Source organism: Odontesthes bonariensis, chromosome 6 (genome assembly GCF_027942865.1).
Source record: "Odontesthes bonariensis isolate fOdoBon6 chromosome 6, fOdoBon6.hap1, whole genome shotgun sequence".
NCBI lineage: Eukaryota > Metazoa > Chordata > Actinopteri > Atheriniformes > Atherinopsidae > Odontesthes > Odontesthes bonariensis.
This window is the reverse complement of record NC_134511.1, coordinates 18510894-18537342: the sequence shown is the minus strand read 5'-3', so window position 1 is coordinate 18537342 and position 26449 is coordinate 18510894. Positions and strand designations below refer to the sequence as shown.

Below are 26449 nucleotides of genomic sequence, written 5' to 3'. Positions count from 1 at the left end.
TCTAGGATACTTGGAAAAGATTACATTAACTGAATGAAGTAGTTTAGTAATTCAAAAATATAGAAAGAACATTACAACAATCCACACAGTAAGTGCAATTCTTTGCTGGCAATTTTCACGCAACTTTTTAAGAAAATCAGGTGGACAAATTTAGATAATTCAGCTTGTTTTATGATGGCCGCAGGTGTTGACCCATTAAGGATCAAAGAATGTCGAGTGTAATTGGAAAGGAAATGCTAGTAATCAATAGAGACCAAGAAGGACTGAATGTTTTACTTAATTTATGTCCGATATATATAAACTACAGAGTAAACAAACTAAACAAATTTACATCCAAAAACAACAATGATAGAATTAAGTACATTACATTTGTCATAAATGTTTTGATATTGTTAAACGCTTTTTTTTTGCTGGATAATGGGGAGATTTTTCTGGACAAAAAATTGTACTCAGTGTTCAACAGCTTTTGAAAACGTGCCAAATACCAGCCTTTGTTGGCAAATGGGTACTGACAGATTACACCTTTGACTGCTCACTGTTAAAACTCTGTCCGGAGAAACAAAAGCCCATCCAGCTTTCATCTGCTTTAAGTACATCATCATAACTACTTCTGCAAATCATTGTGTGTCATCACTATGGTCAGCCTTTTCATGGACACCAGCGTGGCTAAACGCTACGTCACCTTTGGACACAAATGTATGCACACACATGTACAGTACACACGCACGCATGCATGCCACATACCAGGCCGCCTTGGCTGTTTACAGTGAAAATATTCACAGGGCTGATGGAGAAAGTCAGGGAAACATTTCTTTCGGCACAAGCAGCAAAATATGAACTTGGCCTGTTGTTATTGCACTGTCTTGGGGCGCTGCTTTGTTTGCTCAGACAACAGCAGAACCTTTAAATGGAGGTCCCGGACTGAGCCAGAAACCAGAGCACAGCACACCACTGGAGGTGAGGAGAGAAGGTCTGTAGGCCTCTTCAGTTTGTGTTTGTATGAGTCTTATTCAGTGCGCGCGCGTGTGTGTGTGTGTGCTCTCACTTGCAGGCATGCCACCACTGACCCCAATGATTACAGGGTCAGGGAGCAGGTTGTTGAGTTTGCGTCCATATGTCGGGCACTGTGTGTAATTGTCTAAGTGTACATATAGGAACAGAGGCCTCTGCACATGGCACAGATTGTGTGATTGCAGATCACACAGAGTTCAGTGCTCATAGTTCCTGAAGGAGCAGGTCAACCTAATTATACAGCAAATTGCAACCAAGAATGTGTGGATGTGTAGACCCTTTAAATTGTGCACGGAGCACAATTCCTCATGATAGTCCAAGGTTGTCAGTGTTTAAAATTATTCATTTTTGTCCCATGTGTGTGGCTCACAAAGACCCACAAGAGAAGCCACCAACACAGCCTCCATAGTATGTCTGTTTTAATTTCCAATTATCCTGTCTTTCCACAACTACTCTTCTGCCCCATACCCTAATACTCCTTCCCATGCTTATAAATGTCATATGAGGGCAGTTAAACTAGTTGAAGGATATTACAAAAGCCAGAGGATTTTCCTGCTTTTTTTCCCCCTCCATTTCCTCACTTTCTTTCATTTCTCTCTACTTCTCTGTTTGCTCCCTCCAAGCTGTCTTCCTCCTCCAACTTCTCCTGACCTTGAGCCCTATATCCTTCCCCTGGTTTTCTCTAAACTGTCAGGCATGAGAAACATTAGAGGAGAGAGGAACAGGATGAAAGGAAACACATGAGCAGAAAGGATGTAGAAAGATAAAATCTTTTTTTATGAAGCTTTTTGGAGATCACCAGCCCGAAATGGAAATAAAAACAGGTATGTCTAGCTGGGAAAAGGATGAGGTTTACAGAGAGGGAGTAAGAAATAGAGATGTGGGTGGAAAACAAAGAAATAGAGGGACGAAACAGGGAGAGGAGAGACCTTCATGCATGACTGGCATACCAAGTAGATTACTGTGACATGCAGGTAGAGGCATGGTCTTGATGGACTGTGGTGCCATATGATAACCTTTTAAGTGCTATGCTGGAACTCAAAGTCAAGGCTTCTTCTAAGGCTTGATTTTGCACTCACCTGACGATAAAGTCGAACTCAGAGCCTGCGAGCATTAGGACGCCTAATAAAGTGGAAAAGGCTCCATCGAGTACTGGAGCAAACATGTGCTCCAATGCCAGCACTGCCCGCTTGTGACGATCCCCTATGGCTGTCAGGAACGCCTATAAAACACAAAAATACACTTGACATCTCACTCTCAATGATATTCGCTCATTCCAGAATTATTCAGTCACAAAAAACAGAAGAAGAAGAAAAAAAGACTAGATTTCTTGAGATTATTCAGAAATAAATTTCACCATTTCAGCTATTTTAATGGCCGACCTTTAGAATTAGATAGAGAGGACACAGTGATTGGGACAATCTATTTAAAAAAATTTTTATGCCTACCAGAGCCACATGGACAGTGAACTCCACTCCGATGCCTACAGAGGCAATGAGAATGACAACGGGGACGGCGCTCAGCTTGATTCCCATCAGGCCCATGAAGCCAAACAGCTCTACAGTCATGAGAGAAAGCACCAGCACCTGGGGATGAAGAAGAGGATTCTTTAAGAGGTCTGAATTTACAGTCGCCCTGATCGTTTACTGTACACAAGTCAGACAACGGGGGGCAATAATACCTGGGAATATAATGTGAGGGTGTCTCCATTATATAGATGCGTTAAGTAGTTACCACAGACGTGGGTGAAATATGATGTGAGTTGGTGAGTGTGTGAATGTGTGGAAGATCTTGAGCGGAGCAGGACAGGAGGTGAGAGTAAATGCCAATATCAGCTGACAGGTGTCAGGTTACATGGGGCCCAAATCCTTTGAACAGGGCTGATGTGGGCCAGGGAGGTAGCTGTGTGTCTGTGAGTAGGTGTCCACAAGGGGTATTTGTGTGTGGTAGTGTCTACACTTTATTCTCAAGTCCATCTTGGGTAATCTGATTATAAATTGGCAGATATACTGAGAGAAAATTTGGCCCTTATCGTATTCAGGAAGTAAAACTTGGAAATAGAATTGGCTACTTTGGGAAATTAAGAGTTTTTGTATGCACCATTCAGCATGTAAAACATGTATCTGTTTTAATTTGCTACATAAATGTTAGGAACTTGATCAGGAAGCACAAAGATCACAATTGATCACACAATTCTTACTTTCTACAACAATAAATATCGAGTGGATTCGAAACAAATCTCTGTAAATATAAACACAAGATTGAAACAAAACCTCTCTCTACAAGGTGAAGATGGATTTTAATGCAAACAGCTATGAGGGTTTGATGTTAGTAGCACTGGCTGGGGTCTGGTCCTTGACGCCTCTCTATAACCAGCCTTTTGATCTAGCTTGTAAAGCCTGAAGGATGAACATGAATTCCCCTCCTTCCTTGTTTTAAGGGCTCAGGTGGCCTGGTTACTGCTTGTTATAAAATACAACCCACCAGAGAGAAACCAGAGTGCTCTGTGTATGTGTTTCTGTGTGAATTATGTCCCTGCATGTTTACACGTCCATGCAGTATTTGTACAAGTATATACAAGCCCGTGAACGCTCAAAGTGTGTATGTGAATGGGTGCTTGCTTGCTTGTATCCTTGGAAACTCATCGTGTGAGAGGAGCAGAAGAGGACATGAGTTGGGGGGGTGGTGGAAAATGATCCTGACTTTTTCGAGGTTTCGAGTGGGAGCTAGTTGCTGGGGTAACTTTTTGTCCTCTCCCCAGTTATTTTAGCATCGATGTCTGGGAGTGTTGGAATAGACTAAACAGACTGGTCCTAACAAAGCAGTATAAGATAAACATTGGTGGCTGAGGCTTTAGTAACATACAGCAGCACTTAACTTCCTGAGGCTCTCCCTCTGACATACATTTTAGACCACACAAAAACAGGATATAACTCAAGGAGCACAAGCAAATTGTACTTTTATTAACTGGTTAAGAGAAGACTAATTTTTAAAAAAAACAAACAAAAAAAAAACTATTAACCAAATCTGGAAGATAAAAGTTCTGCATTTAATGGATATATGTCTGTTATTCTAGTACAGTTGACTGAACTCTCTTTGTTTTCAACACTTACTATAATGCCAGCGGTCCATGGGTTGAGCAGAAAAAGGGCACAGACCAGGAAGGTGCAGGCGAGCACAACACTGATGGACAGCAGAAGCCAGTGGCGCAGACTAACGTACTGTTCCCAGAACAGGAAAGGGTAGCCGTTGGGATAGGAGGGCAGGCCTTGTCGACTGTAATTGCTGCAGATAGCCCGCACGCTCTCGATGGCCTCCACAAACTGTGGCGTCTCCCGGAGCCCGTTGAGGTAGAAGGGAAACTGTGCATATTCAATTGGCTCAGCAGCAGGAACTGGGTGGAGATAAAAAGGAGAAGGATGGGAAATTAAAATAAAAAGAGAGAATTGGATTTGAATTTAGCTGAAATCATTACATCGTTTTTGTTTGTTTTCAACCACGAGCAGCATCCAATCAGGTCTGTCACATTAGGCCGCCAATCTTTTCATAGTTGATGAACTTCTAATTCAGTAAAACATGTAGCTTAGAAATATTAACGAAATAATCAGATAACTCAGCATTGGCAACAACATGATACTTGTCTGTCCAGATTAAACTAGCGTTTGGTTCCAATCCAACCTCGGTCCAAGAGAAGCTACATCTGTGGGCAAGTTTCTGTGCGTGTGATGGTGGGGGAGGCTTGTGAAACAGAGCTCCATTCACTCAAACCTCACCAGTCTGTGGTCAAAACTGGCTAATGAGGGCCTATCAGTTCCAGACACAGCAGACTGTCAGACCTAACGTTGATTCACGGTAATTACAATGTCAGAATAACTGCTATTACCACACCCTAAACTTAGCACCACCATATACAGCATAATGTAGATGCATAAACACATATACCTGCCTGTCACTCATCAATGAGTCATACTTGGTGCTGACAAACACCTTTTTTGTTCAGCATTTTGCTGTCAGCTCGTTGCTGCACATGGCAGAATCAAAGGATTTCTGAGCAACTCCACATCTACCAAGCTACCTAACTTTTTTTTTGTCATAAAAAGAAACGTTTTTGGCAGTGGTTTTGGTGTGAGTGTGTGTTCCACAGTAAGAGTAAAGTCAAACAGGAGCGCATGCTAACACGGTATGGCCAATTATAATCTCAACAATAAATTCCCATTAAAAGCAGCTGGCTTCTAGGTAACATAGATCTGCTCCAGGAGACTCCCACACACCAAAGCACTTCATTCTGCTTATCCAATAACATTCCCCCTGTCACGGACGTCCTGCTTGTTATCCAGTTGTTCATCCCACTGAAACCCAGTTTCTCTTTGTTATCCAATCATCTTCCTCCCCTGTGGAGATCCTACTGACTCACACCGAATCACAAGCCAAACTTAAATAACAACATGGCCATACTTTTTTTATGTGACTTTACAGAGTGTGTTTGTGCTACATAAAAGAGAACGGTGCGTGCGTCTTGTTTGGGGTCACTGGGTTTTAATAATGCACGCGTTTGTTCGTGTGTCAACATGTGTGTGCGTAATGCTGGGGCCCCATGGCAGTCAGCATTATAGCATTCACCACAGGCAGTACGTTGATTTGTGTTTGGTCCTCAGCTTTGCAACATGAGCTCACACATATACCCACACTGCACCAGTACAGTAAAGTCTATTACCTCACTTTGGGCTAAGAGGCAGACGAGGCGCAATAATTAGACCACAAGAGGTAAACGCAACTCACGACTTATGGAACTTAAAAGCAAAGCTGATGCCAGTGAGCCTCGCGAAAATGACATACGGGTAAAAACATTGTAAGTACGAACTCTAAATTTTCCTATTATTGAAATGGCAGATTGCTAGATATGTTGGAGATTACAACAGTACTACTTCAGTTTTCAACCTTATATGCACCAGACTCTATCCTCTTTTGCTATAAGGCATCCCGCTCTCAATTGTAAGATGATTTGTGGACTTTTGGTCTGCCAACTTACTGCTGAGGCGTGTCTCAGGCATGGAGTCGGTGCGGTCGTGGAGCCACTCAGGAGGGTGTGGACGGATGTTGGCCTGCGAGGCAGCATACGCTACAGGATCATTGCTAACCCAGGCGGTTAGGTAGATGTAAAAAGCCCCAGGGTTGATGATCCCATCTGCATCGACAAGCCTCTGACGAGTCAGCTGCAAAAGCCACAAAAGAGATTAATTAATGATGGTAATAATTAGCAAACAGACAGTTAAAAAAATCTGCTCTGCTATGGTACACACAGGCTAGAACTTTTGAAATTGAAAACTTGGCACTGTGGTTATGAAAAAAAAAAAAGAAGATTGTGGTGCTGACAGCTGTTAAGTATGTTCTGGAAATGAAAAGGCATTGTGAAAATAAGGCATTTTTGCCCATAACATTCTACAGGTGAGCTGACCACAGAAATTCTTCTTTGCACACATGCATGAGTGCAAGAAAACGAAGCACCTTTCAAAATCTGAGTCAAATGTCTGCCCCTCTCTCTTTCCAACCAAAGAAAAATCAACAAGTCAAACACTGGTTACCTTTCTGAAAATATTTCTGATCGCAGTTTCCCAGAATTACCATGCCACATTAAAACATGGAAAACGTTGAATCAGCGTCTCCCTTTACATACAGTAGATACTGGCTGGCCAACCTCAGGCCTACCATCCTGACCACTGAATGAATTTATAAAGGAAGCCTTGCAGCACTCCTGTTAAAATGCTGCAGTTGATATGGAGTGAAGTTAGTTTTATTATATCTATATTAAACTTAGTTTGCAACAAGAGAGAAGATGTAATGACTTTATTTTACATAAAAAGCTGTATTCAGACCTGAGTGAATTGATCAATATTGAACTTCAGTATTTTTGACCATGCTAATAGAATGGATATGGTGTCAGTGTGGGTCTCTTATAGGTAGGGTAGGAGATCCTGGATTTTGAGTCCAGCGAAGCTGCATTTTGAAAATACACAGGTAAAAAGTCCCAACCTCTTTCTTCACTTTCCCCCCGAAGGCACGCCTCTAGAGTACATGAACGCGCACGAGCACGAAGGTGCACGAGCGCTGTTCTTTTTTTTTTTTTTTTTTTTTTTTTTTTAAACTTTATTTTGCAGCTTTTCAATAACAGACATACAGCTTACAAACACAACGAGCGCTGTTCTGACAGCATGCATCGATCATTGCCGTATTTAGTATATGATAACTATACATTTAATAATGCTAGGTGCTAGCCAAGCTGGCTCTAGTTTAGCTTCCTGCCAAGCTTCTGGACGCGTAATTCGTTCACGGAGCAGGGTACGCGCACAGGGGGAAGGAGGGGGAGGGAGGAGCAGATTGCAGTTTGATAGACAGCATCAGTATCCAATCATTGTGAACGGTCCGTTCACAATGTTTGGATAGTGTTTTTCCTAGATTGTACGTTCTAGAGGCCACTAAAACTTTTCATATTTGTGTCAAAACTTTTAATTAATTGGTTGCAATGGGGGTGTGAAGAGTATTTCACGCAATATGTAAAAAAATGTTCCAGAAAAAGATCCCCTACCCCACCTTTAAGGCGTAAGAAGACATGTCAAAAAACAAAAAAACATGTCAACAGCATGTTGACAATTTGGTACAGATTTGATGGTTTATTCCAACTATGGATTCTTTTGGTTTTTAGATCTTTAGGTTGCAGGGGTGACCTCATAGCTGAGTCATTATTACCTGCCTGGCTGGACTCTGGGAGTTCACATCATTCCCTTACTGTCTTCCAAAATTTCCTGTATTTTTATAAATGCAAATGAATAAATAAAATGAAATCAATTATTGATCATATACCTTCAAAAAAAACTACCCACCAGTCTCATGTGCTGTCATGCAAATAGATGCATGCTAAATAGGATAAAACAATAAACCCCAAGAGGTGTAGTTTACGGTGCATTTAAAATTGTCTGGATCATATTTGAAGCTTCTATGAAGTACAAACGTCACACACTTCTTTTTTGATGCTATGTTTGCACTTTAGCAAGTGCTTGCGAGCATGGATGCTAGTAAGAATGAAGCCCAAAGTTTAAAGCAAAAAAAAATACAATATTGCAATATTTTACCTTCTATTAGTGGATAGCTCTTGAAATTTATGATTAAATATGATAAAAACAAATGATGAGTAACTTTTTCTTTTGTGCATTTTTTCCCCAGACATTTTCAGTTGGATTTAATGGCTGTAATCAGTACATGAATGTCTCACTGTCTCACTCAGAGCTTTTTTTTTTCTACTTTTAGTGAAACCTAGCATTGCTACTTCCCGAGAGGTAAAACCATTACTGTACTGCTCTGCCACTCTCCCTTCTAGGAACTATAAATCCCTATTTCTCAGAGGCAGGGAGAGCTTTCAGGGGTGAAGCTGGACTCATGGGGTTAGGTGGATGAATAATTTGTAGTAGTAAGGTGGCGAGAGAAAAATTGCTTGAGTTAGCGTAACAATAAAAAAATTGGCTGGAGTCCCTGAGCGCGTCTGTGTGCAGTTAACCTGGTTGTTAACACTGAAGGAAATGCCACCCAGCAAATGGAGTAGAGCTATAAAAATAACACAACATCTGTACAAATGTTGCTCACACTGGGTTCTTCTGACCCCTATGGGTACCCAAAATGCCTGGCGCCACAGAGTCACCCGGGCCTAAAAAGAAAAGGGCTTTTGATATAGAGTTAGCATGGCCTTTCTTTGGACTTTAAATCCTTCAATCAAATTCTCCTCTCGATACTCATGTCCTTCTGTATTCAGCCATCACAACTTTACCTCTCTGTTACCTCGTTTTCCAACCACACACAAAGAATGAACAGCCACCAGGCACAAAGAATTATTAGTTGGGGCAGATCAAATGGAGAGCTCCTTTGCACAGACCCATAGAGTGGCATATCCAAATAAAATATCTAGCTTTGCAATTTGTCAGGGTCAGCAAAAGATCTGGTCCTCATTTTGAGATGCAGAAAACAGCTACTGCAACTGCAGAACCCATATTCACAACATACAAACGAACACAGAGCTGGCTCAAAGAAACCACGTGTTTCAGATCCCCTTAATGAAAGTGAACACCGCAGCGGAGCGCAGAGGTCAGGAGTTAGCGAAGGAGAGATAGAGTGAAGGAGCAAGCGCGAGAGCTGGATTCCAGAGGATCTGGATTGAATTTAACAGCGGGATACGCAACAACTGTAAGTCTTCAAGCTGTCATGGGAAGCCCAGGCAGCTCTGCTGGCAGCGCCTATGACTCCCTGAGAGTACAGTTCCCTCAAAGGCAGAGGAAGTGATGTCACACGGCCGCACACTAGGCTTGTCTCAGCTTCCTGGCAGCTACAGAGAGCTATAGGGAGGACTAGTATGCTGTTGCAATAGTTTATTGGGTAAGATAAATCGTCAAAACAAACACGAGAGTAAAAAGAGTGGTGAAAGCCTTACAGTCTCAACTGTAGACATGCGTGACTTGAACATATTCACAGACAAATGATAAACAAAAATAAACACGAGATACAGCAGTGTGGATTAACTTTGATTAAAATGACCTCAGTGTTGAAAGAAATATGGATTGTTTTGTGTTTGAGGTTTTTTAGTAATCCTTGCCAAGAATTTTGTTTTTATATTTCTTCAGTTTCTTATCTTCTGTTTTCACTTTTTCCTGCCAAAGAATGCAGCCATGCATCCACATCTGTTGTTTCTTTGGGGGTGGTACAACTTTAAAATAAAAAACATGCAATGCCCCGTTGAAGCCGAGCAAATTCTCCCGTCCCTACAAAGTCAATCTTTCCCCTCATATCCTCTTGTTTCTCCCCCTACCCTATCTCATTTATCAGCAGGTATCTTTCTGCTGACATGTAGGAGACTTGATTTCTGCGTATTTCCTCTCTCGACCTCCTTCTGAGATCCAAGCTTCTCACTTGGTTGACTTGAGTCCTTGCTGGATATCAAAATCTCCTACAATTCCAGACTGGAGACGGGGCTCACTTAAGCAGCTGAACTGGAAATTGTAAGATGATTAAGATAACATCTTTTGTTGCATACTTTTGTTGCATGCCTTTATTTGAACTTTTTGACTTAGGCTGAGGTGGAAATCTAAACAGCCCTATTGTCTAGGCACACCATTTCAGCACAATGTAATGGACTTCTGGTGACCCTGCCAGTACTGGTGATCAAATATGGGTGCTCTCTAGACTGCTAGAGAGCAGAATGATGCCTCTCAATGCAAATAGTGTGCACACCTTCCACAGCAAGACAGTAACACAGGCAACATCTTTGCAAGGAGCCACTCACTGTTGGGGCACCTCACAAACTGACAAATGGTTGAAATGCAGAGCTGATTGGTTTTTCAGAGGCAGGCCGAAGCTCCAGTGAGAGCTTTAAATTTCTGAGCTCGGTAAAGTCATCACAGAGAGAAGATGAAGACAGATGAGTAAAGAGAGAGAAAACTTGTAACAGCAGGGCGTGGCTAGTCTGGGCCGAATCACACAAAACAATCTCAAGATGAGTGCACATAAGCCGCTTTCGGACAGACCGTTCTAAGAAAGTAGTTATCAGAACTACCCTCCTCGAATTTCGTTCTGATAACTATCCTTCCCCAGCAGAACTGTTTCAGTCTGCATTCACACATGAGTCGGGACCTGATAGGGACTGATGCGCCGCGCGCAGCCGTCTGCTTCAGTGACGTGTTAGCCGTTTAGCTACATTCAAACACAAAACAAAACGGTAAAAGTAAGGAGAGTAGAAAAAACACCACCAAGAAGCTAATATGGAGAGCGGGGAGGCCACTGTATTCATGGTCTGCATGATGGTGATATTAATCATGGACAATCACATCAGGCGTCTAATATCGAGGCTGGAAAAGCTCACAGAGAGAGTCAGGAGACGATACTTTTTTATTTCATGAAGGAAGAAAGGAGAGCAGAGCGCTGCAGACAAAGGAGACAAAGTGTAAGTTTAACTTATTAAACACCCACCGGTTGTGTCTGTGTCTATGAGGAAACATTTCAGCCGTGATAGCATGACATGGGGCGTAGCTACCGACCACCACACACCTCCGTCATATTCGTTCTATAAGAACTATGAAAAGACCCGACCTTGGAGAAGGAGCTAAATATAGGAACTAAGGGAGAAAGCCCCGAGTTCCTGTATGTCCGAACACGGGAGAAAACGGCCCCGCGGATTAAAAGGTTATTAGAACTGCCAAAGGTTCCTACAGTCCGAAAGCGGCTATAGTCTGTTCTTCAGCAAAGTCTCTGTATACTCCCAAAAACCTTTGTTTCACTTACATTCATGGGACTGAGAAAAATGGGCAAAAATCCCAAGCATACCTGGTTGAAATTGATGGGTTTTTCCCTACGTCCTGTCTGCACCAAAAGTTTATAAGCCAGGACGCCATCATCAGAGCCATTTCTGTAGCTGGCGAGTGTGATGCGACCAGCCTCCCAGTCCTTGTCAAATGCCTGCTGGAGTCCTGTAGTAAACCACAACAAGACAGATTGGTGAGATGTGGATGTTGAAAAAGGTTACTTGCTCTGTTATCTTCATTCTTCCTCTGACAATTACAAAGTACGGTTCACAGGAAAACACAACATGTAATAACCTACCACAGTAAAAACAGAGCTTAAGACAACACTGCAACCTTACCCAAACCCCATAATAAGCGTCATTGATTTCATAGAACTCCATTTTCAACCACCAAGCAAGACTTCAAAAGCCTAAAATCTGCTGCTTCTAATTCAAAACGATCGTTACGAACTATATCAGTAACATGTTTCTCCCATTCTATACTGCTTTCTAATCCATATGTGTATTCCTCCCCTCCTCTCTGCTCTCCCCCCCAAGGCCCATGCTGTGGTCTGTCTGTGGGAGATGTTGTTTTGGGTCTCGTTCCTTGGCCTGTCTGGCTCCAATTTGTCCCACCATTGCAGAAAGCAATATCAGACACAGTCTTCCCTCTCTCACTCTCACACACACACACACACACACACACACGCACACACACACACTCTCTCTGTGTGGTTCCCAGCCGGCTCACACACAGACTCTCACAGTGTGTTTTATCATTAGGAACGAGTCAGGGACTGTTTCCTCGATGAAAATAAAGCCATTCTTGGACTTTGTTGACATGTAAAAGAGTGGCACTTCTGCTTGGTGCCTGGAAAAGAATTGGGCAGTCCCATGCTCTGCATGTTATATGATTTTTGTGATGAGTATTGAGTCTGTCTCAGAGGTGGCAAGCTGTTTCACACATGAATACCAGAGATCTTAAGAAGAATGTGCTGACAATTTGGTCTGGAGTTTTTCTGCAGTCGCTGTTCACACATGTACTCGACAGCGAAAGATTATCTGTGTGCGCTCACAGCTGGAAATAGAGAGAGGGGCGTTCTGTAAAAAATGTATAAACACTCGACACCCTGACTCTAAATCACAATTCTACTCCTGACCAATGTTGTCAAAAATGGACAGATACATTGTTTTTCTTGCAATTAGAAATCAGGGTTGACTTTACCTTGCAGCCAGTCCCTGAAATAGTGAAGCCACATGCGGGGCAGCTGACCGTTGTCCTCCTTCAGTACATAGCGAACAGTGTGGAACCTTTGGTGAAGCTGGTGCAGCAGTGGCTGGATCTGGGCATAATCGGCCCGCTGCGTCACCACATACATGTTGTAGAAGGAGAAGAACTTGAACTGGGCACCGATGAAGTCATACTCGTTGGTCTCTCTGGGTACGATGTCTGTCAACTCCAGGCCATCTCTAACCTGAGTGGTCCCGTACAAACTGACTCCCAGCAGGCAGAGGAACAGTACAATCACAACCACCTGGAATCAGAGGGATGAACACACGGCTGAATCTATGAAATCACTGCAAGATGCATATTCTGAACCACTGAGGTGCACAAATATGAATGACTGATGCGTGATGAATAGAGGATTGTAGCAACATGTTCAAAAATATACAAAATCTGAATGAATTTAAGTAGCTTAAAACAACACAATTAAAAAGTAAATATACTATCTAAATTTTCAGCAGTAAGGGAGGTGTTGGATAAAGGCATCGCAGAGCTGCATGAAGCAATTTGGTCAGATGTAGAAACAGTATACTGAAACTGAATACAGAAACACTTTGTACACTTTGTAATGTCAAGTACAGGCCACCGGATGATTTCAGCTCTGGAGGGCTTTGAAATGATAGGCCACCCACAAGACTGAGGTCAGACTGTGTGTGTGCGTGTGTGACTCAGATAGGACATGACCACAACCTCCACCCCAGACTTCCTCCTTCTCCTCTATTCACTTCGGGGACTAACTTTCCCAGTCAAATGATCACCACAGTGAGTCAGTTTTGCTCACGAATACCCCTTTACCTCACACAGAAGCTATTCAACCCTTTTCCTCTGTCTCCCTTTTCTATAAAAACACATACAGAAACCAAACTCACCTTGGTGGTGGGCTGCAGAAGGAATGGAGCGTAGTGCTTCTCAGCAAAAGAGGCTAGGGTCCAGCGAGAGCAGGGGGGTTCCAGGCAGTGCAGGCCCAGGGTGGCCTCCCCGATCTGGGACAACAGGTCCCGTGTTGAGCTGTTGTTTTCTGGACTCTGACCAGTCGATGAGGGGGCATCACCCTGAGGGACTGAGCAGGCACCAGAGGTGGGTGCAGCAGCAGGAGATGTGGGGTAAAGATGGGAGAATACGGCAGAGTCCCGAGAGCCCCCATTATTTCTGTTGCCATTGTTGTTGTTGCTAAGATTGCCATGATTGCTGCCGCTGCCATTCATGCTGCTGCTGTTGTTGTTGTTGTTGTAATAGTCACTATTAGGGTTGACCCTAGTAGGAGCTGGGTTGATGGGCTGCACAGAGATTTGAGATCTAGGCTCGGCTGTGGTGTAGAAGGCTTGAGTCCGGGGGTCATACTCTGTCCTGAGCTGTACAGTGGATTGCATGGTGATTTGGGTCTGCTGGGCAAAGCCGTGGCTACTGTAGGTTGGAGGGGGGCTACTGTAGCTGGGGGGAGGAGTATGATAAGAGGGAGGAGATGTGCGATATGATGGCGGAGGGCTGTAGTGGCTTGCGTCTGCCCCATCCAAGTATGCCTGAGGCTCAATCTGAATCACACGGTTAGCACAGGGGCTGTCGTGATAAACACAGTGGAAAAAAAACGGTAAGACAGTGGAATGCTACAAGAGAAAATATGCAAAGTAACAAAAAAAATGGGACGGGGGACATTATAGCACAATATCTACATTCTTTGTGAAATTATACAGAACTAAGATCCAACAATCAAGCACATCCATACTATTGCTGAGCCAACAAGCATGCCCAGACTGGCAAAGTTAAATGAGAACTGTGACAGGTAAATATTGAAATAACCAAGCACCCAGACAGAAAGAGACAACTTTAGCAATTAGGTTTTGACTGAGAGGGAATAATGTAAAAACACCTTGGGAGATAACTGTGTTTAAGTAATATATTATCAGATTAGAGATCTAAAGAACGGCAACGCAATAACCCTGAACAGAATTGAAAGAACTTCTTTGTATATGTGTGCACACCTGTGGAAGCAGCAGAAAATGTCAAAACGCCTGTCTTCTCGTCTGTAGAGATCCATGCTGAGGATGGCAGGAAAGATAAGCAGCACCATGGCAAAGTTGAACACCACCACCACTGCAGCCTGAAAGAAACACAGATAATGTTGTTGGTGGTACACAGAAACTGCTGAGGAAAAGTCTTCAGAAATTGCGGTTTAAAAGTCTGGGTGAGAGTAAAACCCAACAGAAAGAAATAATTGACCGAGCAAATTTCTTTATAAAAAGATCTTAAAATTCTAAGTTAGACAAGTAATATGTAGAAAAATAAAATGAGATTATCTGTATTGATGTTCTTCATAATTCATGTATAAGCTCAAACAGTATTCAAGTAAGCAAAATGATTGTATGGATGTATAGCCTTAAAGAAGTATGCTACAAACACTGGAATGCCTTGAATATAGATCACAATCAAATAATTTCAATAAATCAACATTAAGAAAGAAAAAAATAACAACTGACACATAACACATTTGCAGTGCTTTTCAAGACAAAAACACTGAATGTGCAGGGAAAAGGCGAGGCATGTGCCTGTAAGAAATAGAAGCCAGTACAATGTTGTGGTTAAGTATTTGAAGGTGGTGCACTGGAGCAGAGGGTGGGGGTTGGGGTTAGGTTGGGGCCCTGCCCAGAGCACAATCTGGATGTTGCGTAGTTGCCAGACCACTACACACACGTGCACACAGAAACACATGCGAAAACTTGCACACAATCGCATGTGTGTGCCAGACCACCCAACGAGCCAGAGGCCCGCGGGGCCTGAAGTGATGAGCAGGCGCTGCGGCTGTACAGACAACGCACACACGCACGCCTCGTACTTACTCACACACAAATAAAACACACGTATCTACTGCCAGCTTAAAAGAAAAAAAGAAAAAAAAAAGGCAGGCTCCCATTTAAACCACACCTTAACACCAAGCAGTACACCCACACTCACACATCCTCACCCTCCCTCATTCCTCAGCTTGCTGCCCAGACATTGAGAGAAATCATGTAAGAGACAGAAAAACGTCTGTATGTGGACTCGGACAATTAATTCTCAACTGGGCCAGTGTGTGACCCCACACAAACACACAAACACACAAACACACGCACACACGCACAAACATACTGACCGCTAGCTGAACCCAAAGTGGAGATATCTTTAAATCTGTCTTTTGTACATGAACATGCGCTTCCCTGTGTGTGTTTTTGCTTCGTTATTAAGGCAAGGTTACGTTTTTTAAGTCAATGCTTTCGGAGGGGAAGTGAATGAGGGACGTAACAAAGAAAAGACTGGAACATGAATCCATGCAGGAGTTGACCACAGGAAGCATTTAATCCTGACAGGGACACACACATGAACAGCAAAACATATCTCTGTGCTAATATGAGGCTGAGATATGACCACCACTGGTTGTGCTTGTCCTGTGTGGATGTGTTTTCCACAATAAAAGATGGTTATCATGTCTTGTCCATGAAATTTGCCCTCTACCCGTCACAAAACCACAACTAAAGTATGCTTGGCATGTGTATGTGTGTGTTTAAAACGAGGCAGCATGGATTAGACCCGTGGGGTAAATGGATCATGTTTGACAGACTCGCTGTACTAAAACCATCTATCCACACATGCTAATATTGTACTCAAAGTGGTGACATCTTATCTCACTCTGAGTGCCCGCGTTTGTGTGGAATAGAGTAGGACAGTGAGAGGAAGGGGAGAGGAAGATAATTATTTTGCTCATAAAAAATAGTCAAATCTGTCCAGATATACCTGAATACGCTATCATTCCATACATAGGTTCCCATGTTCAAATTACTGAATGTTTGCATTTCTTTTGTTTGACCCTTATATTCAATGAAAATTACAGCAGCCCTGATAGAAATTCTCTAAAAAAAAAAAAAGAAACATCAAGAATACAATTAGAATAAAAACTGTACTATTATACTGTGTGAAACACTCAGCCAACAGACATGAATCAAAAGTGTTTAAATGAATTCAGTCATTATAGAGTTCCATTTTGTTCGACACTGCTCTGGTGACTTCTGTAATTACTGACAGATGTTAGAGAAGTCAGAGCTCCCCTCTGAATCTCCAGCCTTTGTGTATGCACACACACACACACACGCACACACACAAACACTCGATCATTGCTTTTCAAACGACCAACACAGACACTACAAGCCTCCACGCTCACACATCCACATGAACACGAGGATATCCAAGAACCCCCATGTGCTCACACAGTTGGATACAGTTACATGAACCTCAGCCACAATCTGGACAGACACCGGGCCCACCACCAATTGGCCTCAAAGAAGAAGGAAGGTGGGTGCTTTTAACAAAATACAGTGAACCCTCGCTATAACGCGGTTCACCTTTCACGGTCTCGCTGCTTCACGGATTTGCATCGTGCATTGTGTTCTGCATTCTGATTGGCTAAACAGTCTCTCCGCTTCTTCTCTACCTGTGTGTCAATAATGTTGCGGTTTAATATGTACACGTACACGTTCATTACAGTTCTCAAACATAATCGATGGTGGCATGTCGGTATATAAAAATCTTTTTGCCCAGAAGAAAAAAAAAGAGCGACAACAACTACCGATAACTGTTCTTCTCTCGAAAAAACACACCTGCACCGCGGGCTTTAGAAGAAAAAAACGCTACAGAGCGGAGTCAGGATGCAGCGGCTCAGTCAGAAGAGCTGTGAAATACACGCGAGTCACTATTTGTCCTACTGTACTTTGTATTTCTTTTCATAATCATTTTTCATTTTCTCCCGTTCTAATCCAATGACTCGGGTCGCGGTGGGGCGGCGCTGATCTCCGCAATTTGAAGCCTTCAGTTCGTATTGATGATTAAAATGATTATTTTACAGTACAGTAGTTATTTGTTAAAAAAAACGTTTATACGGTACTTTTATTTGTTAAACAAATGCTTGGGCCTGTAAAAAGGTTTTGTTCTTTGGTTTCAATGTATTATGGAGTATTTCATTGTATAATAATTGTAAAAAAAAATAAAGGTTACTACTTCACGGATTTCGCCTATCACGGGTTCTTTTTGGAACGTAACCCCCGCGAAAAACGAGGGTTCACTGTACACCTTTAATACACTGAAATCTGGCGTCAGTGAGGGTAGGAACACCACTATGAGTTGGAGTGAGGCCCCACATGGCTGAACTCTCTCACACACTCACTCCACAGCATACCTGTAGAGAAAAAGCTCTGAGTGCTGGGATGGGGATGAGGGCTGCCATGAAGAATGCTGTGACGTTACTGATGGAGGTGAGGGCCACACTGGCCCCTGTCCTCTTCAGACACTCCCCCGTACGATCCTGACAGACACAAAAAGAGTGGAGAATTAAAGGAAAAGCTTTTGATCAGTTTTCAGCCAACGGCAAATATGTAATACTTGAGATTATGAACAATTATCGTAATAGTAGCATGACTGACAGTGATTGCTTTGTATTTTGAAGCCCTGAAGTGCTTAGATAATCCACCTGAGCCTGTCTAGTTCTCTTTGAAGTGTTGAGGAAAAAGCAGAAAGAACAAAAACTTTTCGTAGGATCACTGTTGCCCCGAAAACCTTTTTTTCTCTCAACAGTAGATACACACAGAGCAGAGATAAGAATGCACACAACTCTGGAAGATTTGGCGGCGACTGTGTGAAGATTTGAGGACGTGCAGGACCACACAGGGAGTATCTGCAGGCGTGTGCATCTGTGTGTGTGTGTGTGTGTGTGTGTGTGTGTGTGTTTGTGTGTGTGTCAGACAGGGGAGATCAAGTTCAGCTCTGTTTAGTTTTCATCTCTGTCACACAAAGGAAGCTGGGGGATGAGGGAGACAGAGAGACAAGAGCTGGAAGCGAAGGGAAACAGTGGAAAACAAAAACAAGCAAATACATGCCCGTGGACCCCCCCGCCCCTCTGGAAATGAAATCCAAACACTCGCAACCCACTAAAGGTTGAGAAATATATGCTTTATTTACACCTCTGGAAACTGTTCAAACAGTTTTTAGTTTTGTTGTTTAATGTTGCATGGGCATGATCTGCTCTTAAATGATCTGTTGTTCCATGCTATTCTTAGAAATGCCTGAGAACGTGCAAGAAATATTCTTTATTTGGATTAAGTGACACAAAATGACTGTTATGCAGACTATGGAAACTCTGGAATACATGCAACTTCATACTAAAAGCCTTTAAACACAAGCTTATGTTATGATATGTCAAAAAAACAAAAACAAAAACAAACAACAGCACAAAAAAAAGGAGACATTTTTCTGGAGCATTGCTTAGATAATTGGGCTGAGTGTGTGGCACATGAGCTGCGTGAAGCTACACCGCAGGCACAGTCAAGCTTTTACACATTCCTCGATGGCAGAGATAAGACATAAAAGGGGATTCTGTACGGCGTAAATGTGGATGTTTGTCTCACCTCAAATGGGATCCTCTTATTCTGTCCGGTCTCACTGAAGGCATGAGCGAGAAGGAAGACATCATCCACCCCAACTCCCAGAGCCAAGAAGGGGAGAACCTGTAGCACACAAAAAAAACCTCATGAGCTCTTGGGTGTCCTCTCTAATCATTTGCTGTTCTGGGGTAGAATGGAAGAGCAGAACAACCAGATATATGATATGATGGCGTAACATATATATAATATGTATATGTTTTACAGAAAAAAATTGGAAAAATATCATAAACTCATTTTAAATATGATAATAATACCATATAAGGTTTTACAGATTTTCTTCATTGACAATGTTAGAATATTGTGCAATAAAACCAGATTTCTATTTCAAGGGTTAAATAATTCAGGGTTATGATAGATACCTGAAAGAGCTCGTTTACACCCCTTAGTCATAAACACCCATCACCACCAGAACGCTCTACATGAACTGAGTGGCAAAATGTGTATCCATACCATCTACTGGCACAATCTGGCATCTTGTTATTCATCTTTTCCTGAGTTTGGTCTGGTTTTTCTTGGAAAGAAGTTGGACTCTGGGGAGCTAAGGGAGAACAAATCACGGAGCTATTGAATAAGTGGGGTCCAAATAGAATTCTCTATTTTTTTCCATCCTCTGTTCAACATCTCAAAAGTACTATTTGACAAATATTTTCGAAATATTTGTCCGTGGCAATTTCAGCTAATTTTAATTTTTTTTTTTCCCCACCAAAGCAGTTACAGAGCAGGTTCAGAACAAGAGCCTAAAACTGCTGTTGCAGCAGCACCGACTCTTTGCTGGAGCACTTATGTCAGAGGCTGGGTGCAGGATTATAGAGACCATCCCGGACCATATCAAATGTTATGACAACCATGTTGGAAAACTGAGAACCAGCTTGTTCTTTAAAAAGTAAAAAAACAAGAATAAAAAATTGCTTCAACTTGGATTTTAAGTCAAAGTAGTTTGTGAACTCAACCCAATGCATCCCTCAGAGTGGCATTTGAGATTACAGTTCTCAACTTAATTAATGAACAATAACTGCAAGAAATTTGCTTAAAACCATTGTTGAGTGTTCAACATCACCAGCTGGCAGTTATAGACCCCAACTGAAACAGCATGTATGAATCCCATTTCCGGCATCATTTCTACATACTGTAGAAAACAGTTTAAAACAGTGTTTTAATTTGCTCCAGCAAAGAGTCAGTGTGTGGATGCAAAACAATTTCCTCCAGCTAAATTCAGACAAAACTGAAATCATTGTCTGTGGCCCACAGAAACAAAGAGAAAGTGTTATTAGTCACCTTGAGACTCTCTCTCTTAAACCTAATAATCAAGTTAGAAATTTCGGGGTAATATTGGACTCAGACCTGAACTTTAACAGCCACATTAAATCAGTAACATCAGCAGCTTTTTACCATCTAAAAAACATTGCCAGAATCAAAGGAATAGTGTCTAAATCAGACTTAGAAAGACTGATCCATGCGTTTGTCTCCAGCAGGTTAGACTACTGTAACGGCCTGCTCACTGGGCTCTCTAAACGGGCTGTAAGAAAGCTGCAGTACATCCAGAATGCTGCTGCTCGAGTCCTGACTAGAACCAGGAAATACGATAATATTAGTCCAGTGCTCAGGTCTCTGCACTGGCTTCCTGTCGCTCAGAGAATAGACTTTAAAACAGCTCTACTTGTGTACAAGTCTCTTCATGGTCAAGCGCCAAAGTACATCTCTGACATGTTAAAGCCATATGAACCAACTCGGGCTCTGAGAACCTCAGGGAAGGGTCTCCTGCTGGTGCCCAGAGTCAGGACTAAACAAGGTGAGGCTGCGTTTCAGTTTTATCCTCCTAAAATCTGGAACAGTCTTCCAGAAGATGTGAGACAGGCCTCAACTCTGACAATGTTTAAATCCAGGCTGAAAAGAGTTCTATTTAGCTGTGCATATGACACCTGAAAGTATTTTATCTGCTCTCTTCACTTTTAAATTAATTGATTAATGATTATTTTTAATGTTTTTTTTTTTAATTAATTTTAATTTTAATTTTTATTATTACTTAATTTTTTAATTTTTTAATTTTTTAATTTTTTAATTTTTAATTTTTAATTTTTTAATTTTTTAATTTTTTAATTTTTTAATTTAAATTAATTAATTTATTTTCTTCATTTATTTTTTTATTTTTAATGATTTTATTGCCTTCTTGTGATTTTATGTAGCTGTGAAGCACTTTGAATTGCCCTGTGTACGAATTGTGCTCTATAAATAAAATTGCCTTTCCTTGAAATTCAGACACTGATATGTAGAGAAATTTAGACAAACATTGTGATTGTTGTAGACTAACCGTCTAAATTCATAGTACACTAATGGGAGGTTCAAACCTGCATTGAAAGAGAGTTTTAAATCAACGTAGTGATGGGGCTCTGAACTGGCTCTCTGATTGTGGAGCATCAAACCAGCTTTTAGTTGGTTCTATAATGAAGGAGCCATGAACCAGCACTGAAACCATTTTGGTCCAAAAAAAAGGGGGTTCCTGGCAAATATCTCCTATTTTTTTTGGTCAAAACATTGTTTAAGGGAAAGTCTGAGGAAGAAAGTAAGTATCCAATCCCTGCAGCTGTAATGCCCCACCCACTGTTCTGAAGACGGTTAAGGCTGAGTTATACTTCTTTTAACTGCCCTTGCGCTTGCGTCTTGCGCGTATGTTAATGGCTCGAGACGTTAATACTTCATTTTGCTTTGTCGGCGGTTGCGTGTGCTGCGTGGCGATTCACCGCCAGGACAGTAGGTGGAGTAGCGGGTTTTTTCAATGACAAGCCTACTACGATGAAAGGAAATTCACCGCCAGGAGCTGTTTGGCAAGTCTCTCTTCCATAGATTCATGCTTCTTCTTCTTCTTGTAAATAGCCGGTATTTTGTCAGATTTTCAACACCTTGGGGGTCTAAACGACTACTTTCTCGCCTGAAAATGTTTCAAATGTTGCTAAAGTTATATATTTACAGAGTTTAGCCTATAGCTTAAGGGAAATCAGCTTTTCAGGCCGGCTGATTTCGGCTCGGGCAGGAGTGAAGTGCACTGTGTGTAAACGCTCTGCATACTGTCAAATCGATCAAGTAGTAGGCGGTTTCGACCACAGCCAGTGGCTTGCGCTTGCGTCTTGCGTGAAGTTTAGAAAATTGAGGTGACACACGCAAGCACGCAAGGGGGGGCTTGCAACCGCGCAAGGGCTTGCGTTGCGGCTTGCGGCTTGCGTCTTGCGTTGCGTCTTGCGTTACCGACTATAAACCAGGCTTTACAAGCCAACATGAGAGGGCTGTAAACTAATTCAGCTTCCGGGATATAAAAGCAGGTCCATGTGCTCACTCTCTCAGGCCCAATCCCACAAAAATATAATAACTAAATCCTCACATCTTAAACTGATGTCGTAGCTGTAGAGCTTGAGTGTGTTCGTTTGTGAAATGGTACAAATAGGAGGAATGGGCCACACATCAGGGACTCCATACCTCGCTCTACGATATTGCATCATCCCATAAATAGAAGAAAACCTCACTTTCAGTTTGTAAGTGACAGCTGCTCTAGGATTGCATATTTTGTGTCTTTTAATCACTCGCTGTTTGGGAAAAAGTAAAAAAAAGCGAAACAGCTAAGTGAATAGCAAAGAGGCATTTGACGTGTCTGAACCTGCATGGATTCAGGCTTAATGCAGCATAAAAGTTAAGAGTGTGGAGATTGGGGCTGGGCATCTGTCTGTTTTTAGGGTCTTTTGTGAGTCTGTAAGTCTTGACCTTTACTAAGTGACCGCTCAAAGGAGCTGCCTGGTCTCATGTGTGTGAGTTACCTGCGTGGAGGCAGCATTGAAGGAGATACCCAGGAGAGAACAGAGGCCCAGACCAGCTGCCACAGACAGTGTCACCAGAAGGACACCTGCTAGCCCCACGGCACCCTGAGACTTGGCACAGTCCCACCGCAGCATAGTCAGACACGCGTAGGCCAGCTGAGCACAAAAATCAAACAAGCAGACCATTGATTATCTAACCAGCCTCTTAAGTCAGTTGTTAAAATTAGCAAACTTTTTTTTTTTTTTTTGGATTCCTAAAACATGCTTCCGTCTTGATCCAAGACCAGTAAAATCTAGTTTAGTTTAGTGCCCCCCAAAAAAACATTTTCTTTTTTGTTATGTCTGTGCTCTCACCATCAGCAGGTATCCACTGGCCACGCGAATAACACTGACGTCAGAAAAAGACTTGAGAATATCCTCCAGGGTGGTGGTGGTGAAAGACAAGACCTTCTGAGACGAATTCGCCGCCACACTCTGCAGCACTACCTAAAGAGAGGGGGATAAACAGAAATACAATGAAACACAAGAAAAGAATCAATAAAAATGTTGGAGGAAAACATAACAATCAATAAGTAAGCCTAAGAACTGAAAACGTCTCTGATGATTTAAGGTAGAAGATACTAAAAAACTATCTGGACAATCTGCAGGGACAATATTTCAATACCAGAATCCTTCAGGTTTTGTTGGTAGTCCATCTTTAATCAGTGCACGAGGCAGAATACAACTGCTGGAGAATAATCTCTTCTACATATGATATGGGTCTTTGAACAGAACTTTAAGAATTAAATGAGATGAAAAAGAAAAAAACAAGCAGTCTAACTGATTGCTTATAAATAAAATGTTTCCCACAAAAATGCCCTCTGAGCTGTTATCAAAAGAATTTCATTTCTGCTAATCTTAAATCCCTGCAGGTCTCCACAAAATAAAGACGAATGATATATTCTCTTCTCCACTGCATTCTTCCCTAAATGTTCTCGTGCAATTCTGCTCCAATTTTCCATATGGAACTAGGCTATTCTAATTTCTTTTTAATTTGAGCATCTTCGCTCCTCTTCACTCTCCTGAATATCAATCTCAACAAAATCTCACGCATTAAAAGCTGATTTCAAGGATAGAGGAGAGAAAAGGTTTGACAGAGGCGCTATGAGTAAGGATCCACAGGTATACTTTGCTGTGGTCTTTATGCCACTTTCGAGCTGAATTAAAAGAAAGCATACATGATGTCAGGAACATTGTTAAAGCTCATCACTTTTAGCTAAACAGATGTTACTTTGACTCCTCGACACTCCATTTTAGTAGGACGGCTCTAAAATGAGACAAAGTGACACAAAGTTTCAAGCAAGGCTACATGTAGAGATGAGGGTCCTGAGTTTCAGCGGCATACACAAACAACTCATTGGCTACTTCTTCTATCTCTGTAACCAAAGTGTGCATTCCTGAAGGGAGAAGGTGAGTTTCCCTTATTCAATGCAAGCTTCCCTTTAGCTGACAGTCTAAAGATACTTCGAACCTGATTAATGAATACCTAGTAATATAAAGTGACTGTCTGGGTATAGAATAACTAAATGTCATCTTGTGTGTCTTAAAGAACAAAATTCATCCCTGAATAATGACCTCAGCCCCTGTTGTAGGAGAATTCGCAGACTGTACCACGAACCATCCTTCCTCTCTGTTTTGCTATCTCAGGGTAGACAGATGGCTTCAACATTGAAATACAGTTACAGCTCAACGGGGAGCAATGTTGGCTGACACACATTAGGAAACACACACTATATCACACACACACACACACACATTCGCAACCATGTGTAAACTCACACATGTGTCAAACATATACCGACGGGCAGGCGTATCCTTACAAATATGCCTAAACATCAGTAATACATGCCACAAACGCTCACACTGACAATATTTGGCATCTTTTTGTAATTTTTTTACCATCAGTGATTACTGGCCAAAGGATCAATGGTGCACACACACTTGTACATAATTTATACAAACACACACATACACACAGGGTCGCACTATGTGGAACGGAGGTTGGGGGCCCCCAAAACAAAGACCAGATGATGTCACACATGAGCCACCAAAGGGGCCACAGCTGGAAAAGCAATTGTGTGTGAGCTTTTGGGTGTGTGTGTGTGTTTGTGTGCAAGGTAAAGACAAAGAGAGCTAGAGTGAGAGAGAAGAAAAAAAAAGAGATATCTAGCACTCTCTTAATGTATTCCAGACATGCTCACCCTGTTACTCTATTGCTCCTCTCCACTGAGCAGCGAGAGACAGCTTCAGCCCTTTACCACACACCAGAAGTGGATCTACTATCTATCAGGGGTCTGGCTTTAGATGAGGCCTTTACCTGTATCCGTTCAATGATTTAATGTATGCTTGTTGAGATTTAGGCTAGTTTGCTCATCTCTTTAATTTTTTCTTTTTTTTTCTGAATCTCTCCATTTCTCATATTTCTGCTTTTTTTTTTGTTATTTTTGGGGGCCCTTACCTCAGAATATCTCCTCTGCCAGGCTTCCAGTATAGCTGCAGCCTTTTCTTTGTTCCAGTTGATGCGGGAAACATCTAGGTAGCCCTGAAAGTGCTCAAACATCTGCTTGGGAGTCATCAGCTGGAACATGGTCTGTAAGGCCTGGGCACTGGAGAGGGAGGAGGAAGGGAGGGAGGATGGCAGAGCGAGGGGGAGGAAAAACAAGGAGAGGATGAAAGAGGAAAAAAAAGAGGGAGGTCAACGAGGTGCAAATCTTCAGTTTACACAAGAGAAACAACAAGGCGATGAGCTGGCTTTCTGGTTTGGGCAAATAACGCTGAAAATGGGATTTGTAAATGTGCAAAACACAACGGTGAGTATTTTTGTTTGAATTCCACGATTGACAAGCACTAAGCACCAGATAGGAAGTGCAGATGCTGTATCTTGGGTACGATTTAACTCTTGTGGCTTGAAAGGTGGCGATGTGTTCATCAACATGCCAGTTTATTGGGAGCATCAAACCAAAAGACACAAGAGGGAAACAGGAAAAAGAGAAATCATCCCATAAACACATCAACCCAAAAAGCTAAAAAAAAATTTTTAAAAATAGACCATTTTTCCAATGCAGGAGGTACCAGCGCAGCTACGGTGCAAATTTAACCAGCACAGAAAGAAAAAAATCTGGTACAAAACAATGTGTTATCTGCAGGGCTGTGCTCTGAAACACATTTCCAATGACGTAAACCATGCAATGATGGTTTGTTGCATTGTTGTTCAAAACGCACAGTTCTCCTGAGTGAACTTTTCAGCAGAAAGAACAACAAGGAAACAGCTTAAACTGTAGTTAGTTTCAATTCCCTCACTTATTTGCCAGAAGTTTATATTTGTGTTGGGAGCTTGAGAGAAAAGGCTCATCTTGGAAACAGGTTTCCATTCAATTCATTGTGTCAGGTGTGCTTGTTGTAGGCAGGCTCTATAGTTTTTAATGGGTAATATGAAGTCATCTGTCATCTGAGTCTTTGCTAGGAATTTTAAAATGTTGGTCTAATTTTGCTCCGTCGTACACAGGTCCTCCAAACACAGTTTGTGGACAGTTTC

The 26449-nt window shown here is 42.1% G+C and overlaps 1 protein-coding gene across 2 annotated transcripts in view; it reads right to left on the bottom strand.

The window, feature by feature from the left end:
• Positions 1–26449, bottom strand: part of ptch1 (patched 1) — a 55934-nt gene that overhangs the window by 5447 nt on the left and 24038 nt on the right. For both annotated transcript variants that reach the window (XM_075467740.1, XM_075467739.1), the window contains exons 8-20: positions 25373–25520; positions 23230–23361; positions 22876–23031; positions 19037–19135; positions 17812–17937; positions 14591–14709; positions 13481–14168; positions 12552–12861; positions 11371–11513; positions 6041–6224; positions 4125–4405; positions 2460–2597; positions 2091–2233 (exon numbers count right to left, since the gene is read on the bottom strand). In XM_075467740.1, the coding sequence (XP_075323855.1) occupies positions 2091–2233; positions 2460–2597; positions 4125–4405; positions 6041–6224; positions 11371–11513; positions 12552–12861; positions 13481–14168; positions 14591–14709; positions 17812–17937; positions 19037–19135; positions 22876–23031; positions 23230–23361; positions 25373–25520 (2667 nt within the window). The remainder of the gene's footprint in view (positions 1–2090; positions 2234–2459; positions 2598–4124; positions 4406–6040; positions 6225–11370; positions 11514–12551; positions 12862–13480; positions 14169–14590; positions 14710–17811; positions 17938–19036; positions 19136–22875; positions 23032–23229; positions 23362–25372; positions 25521–26449) is intronic.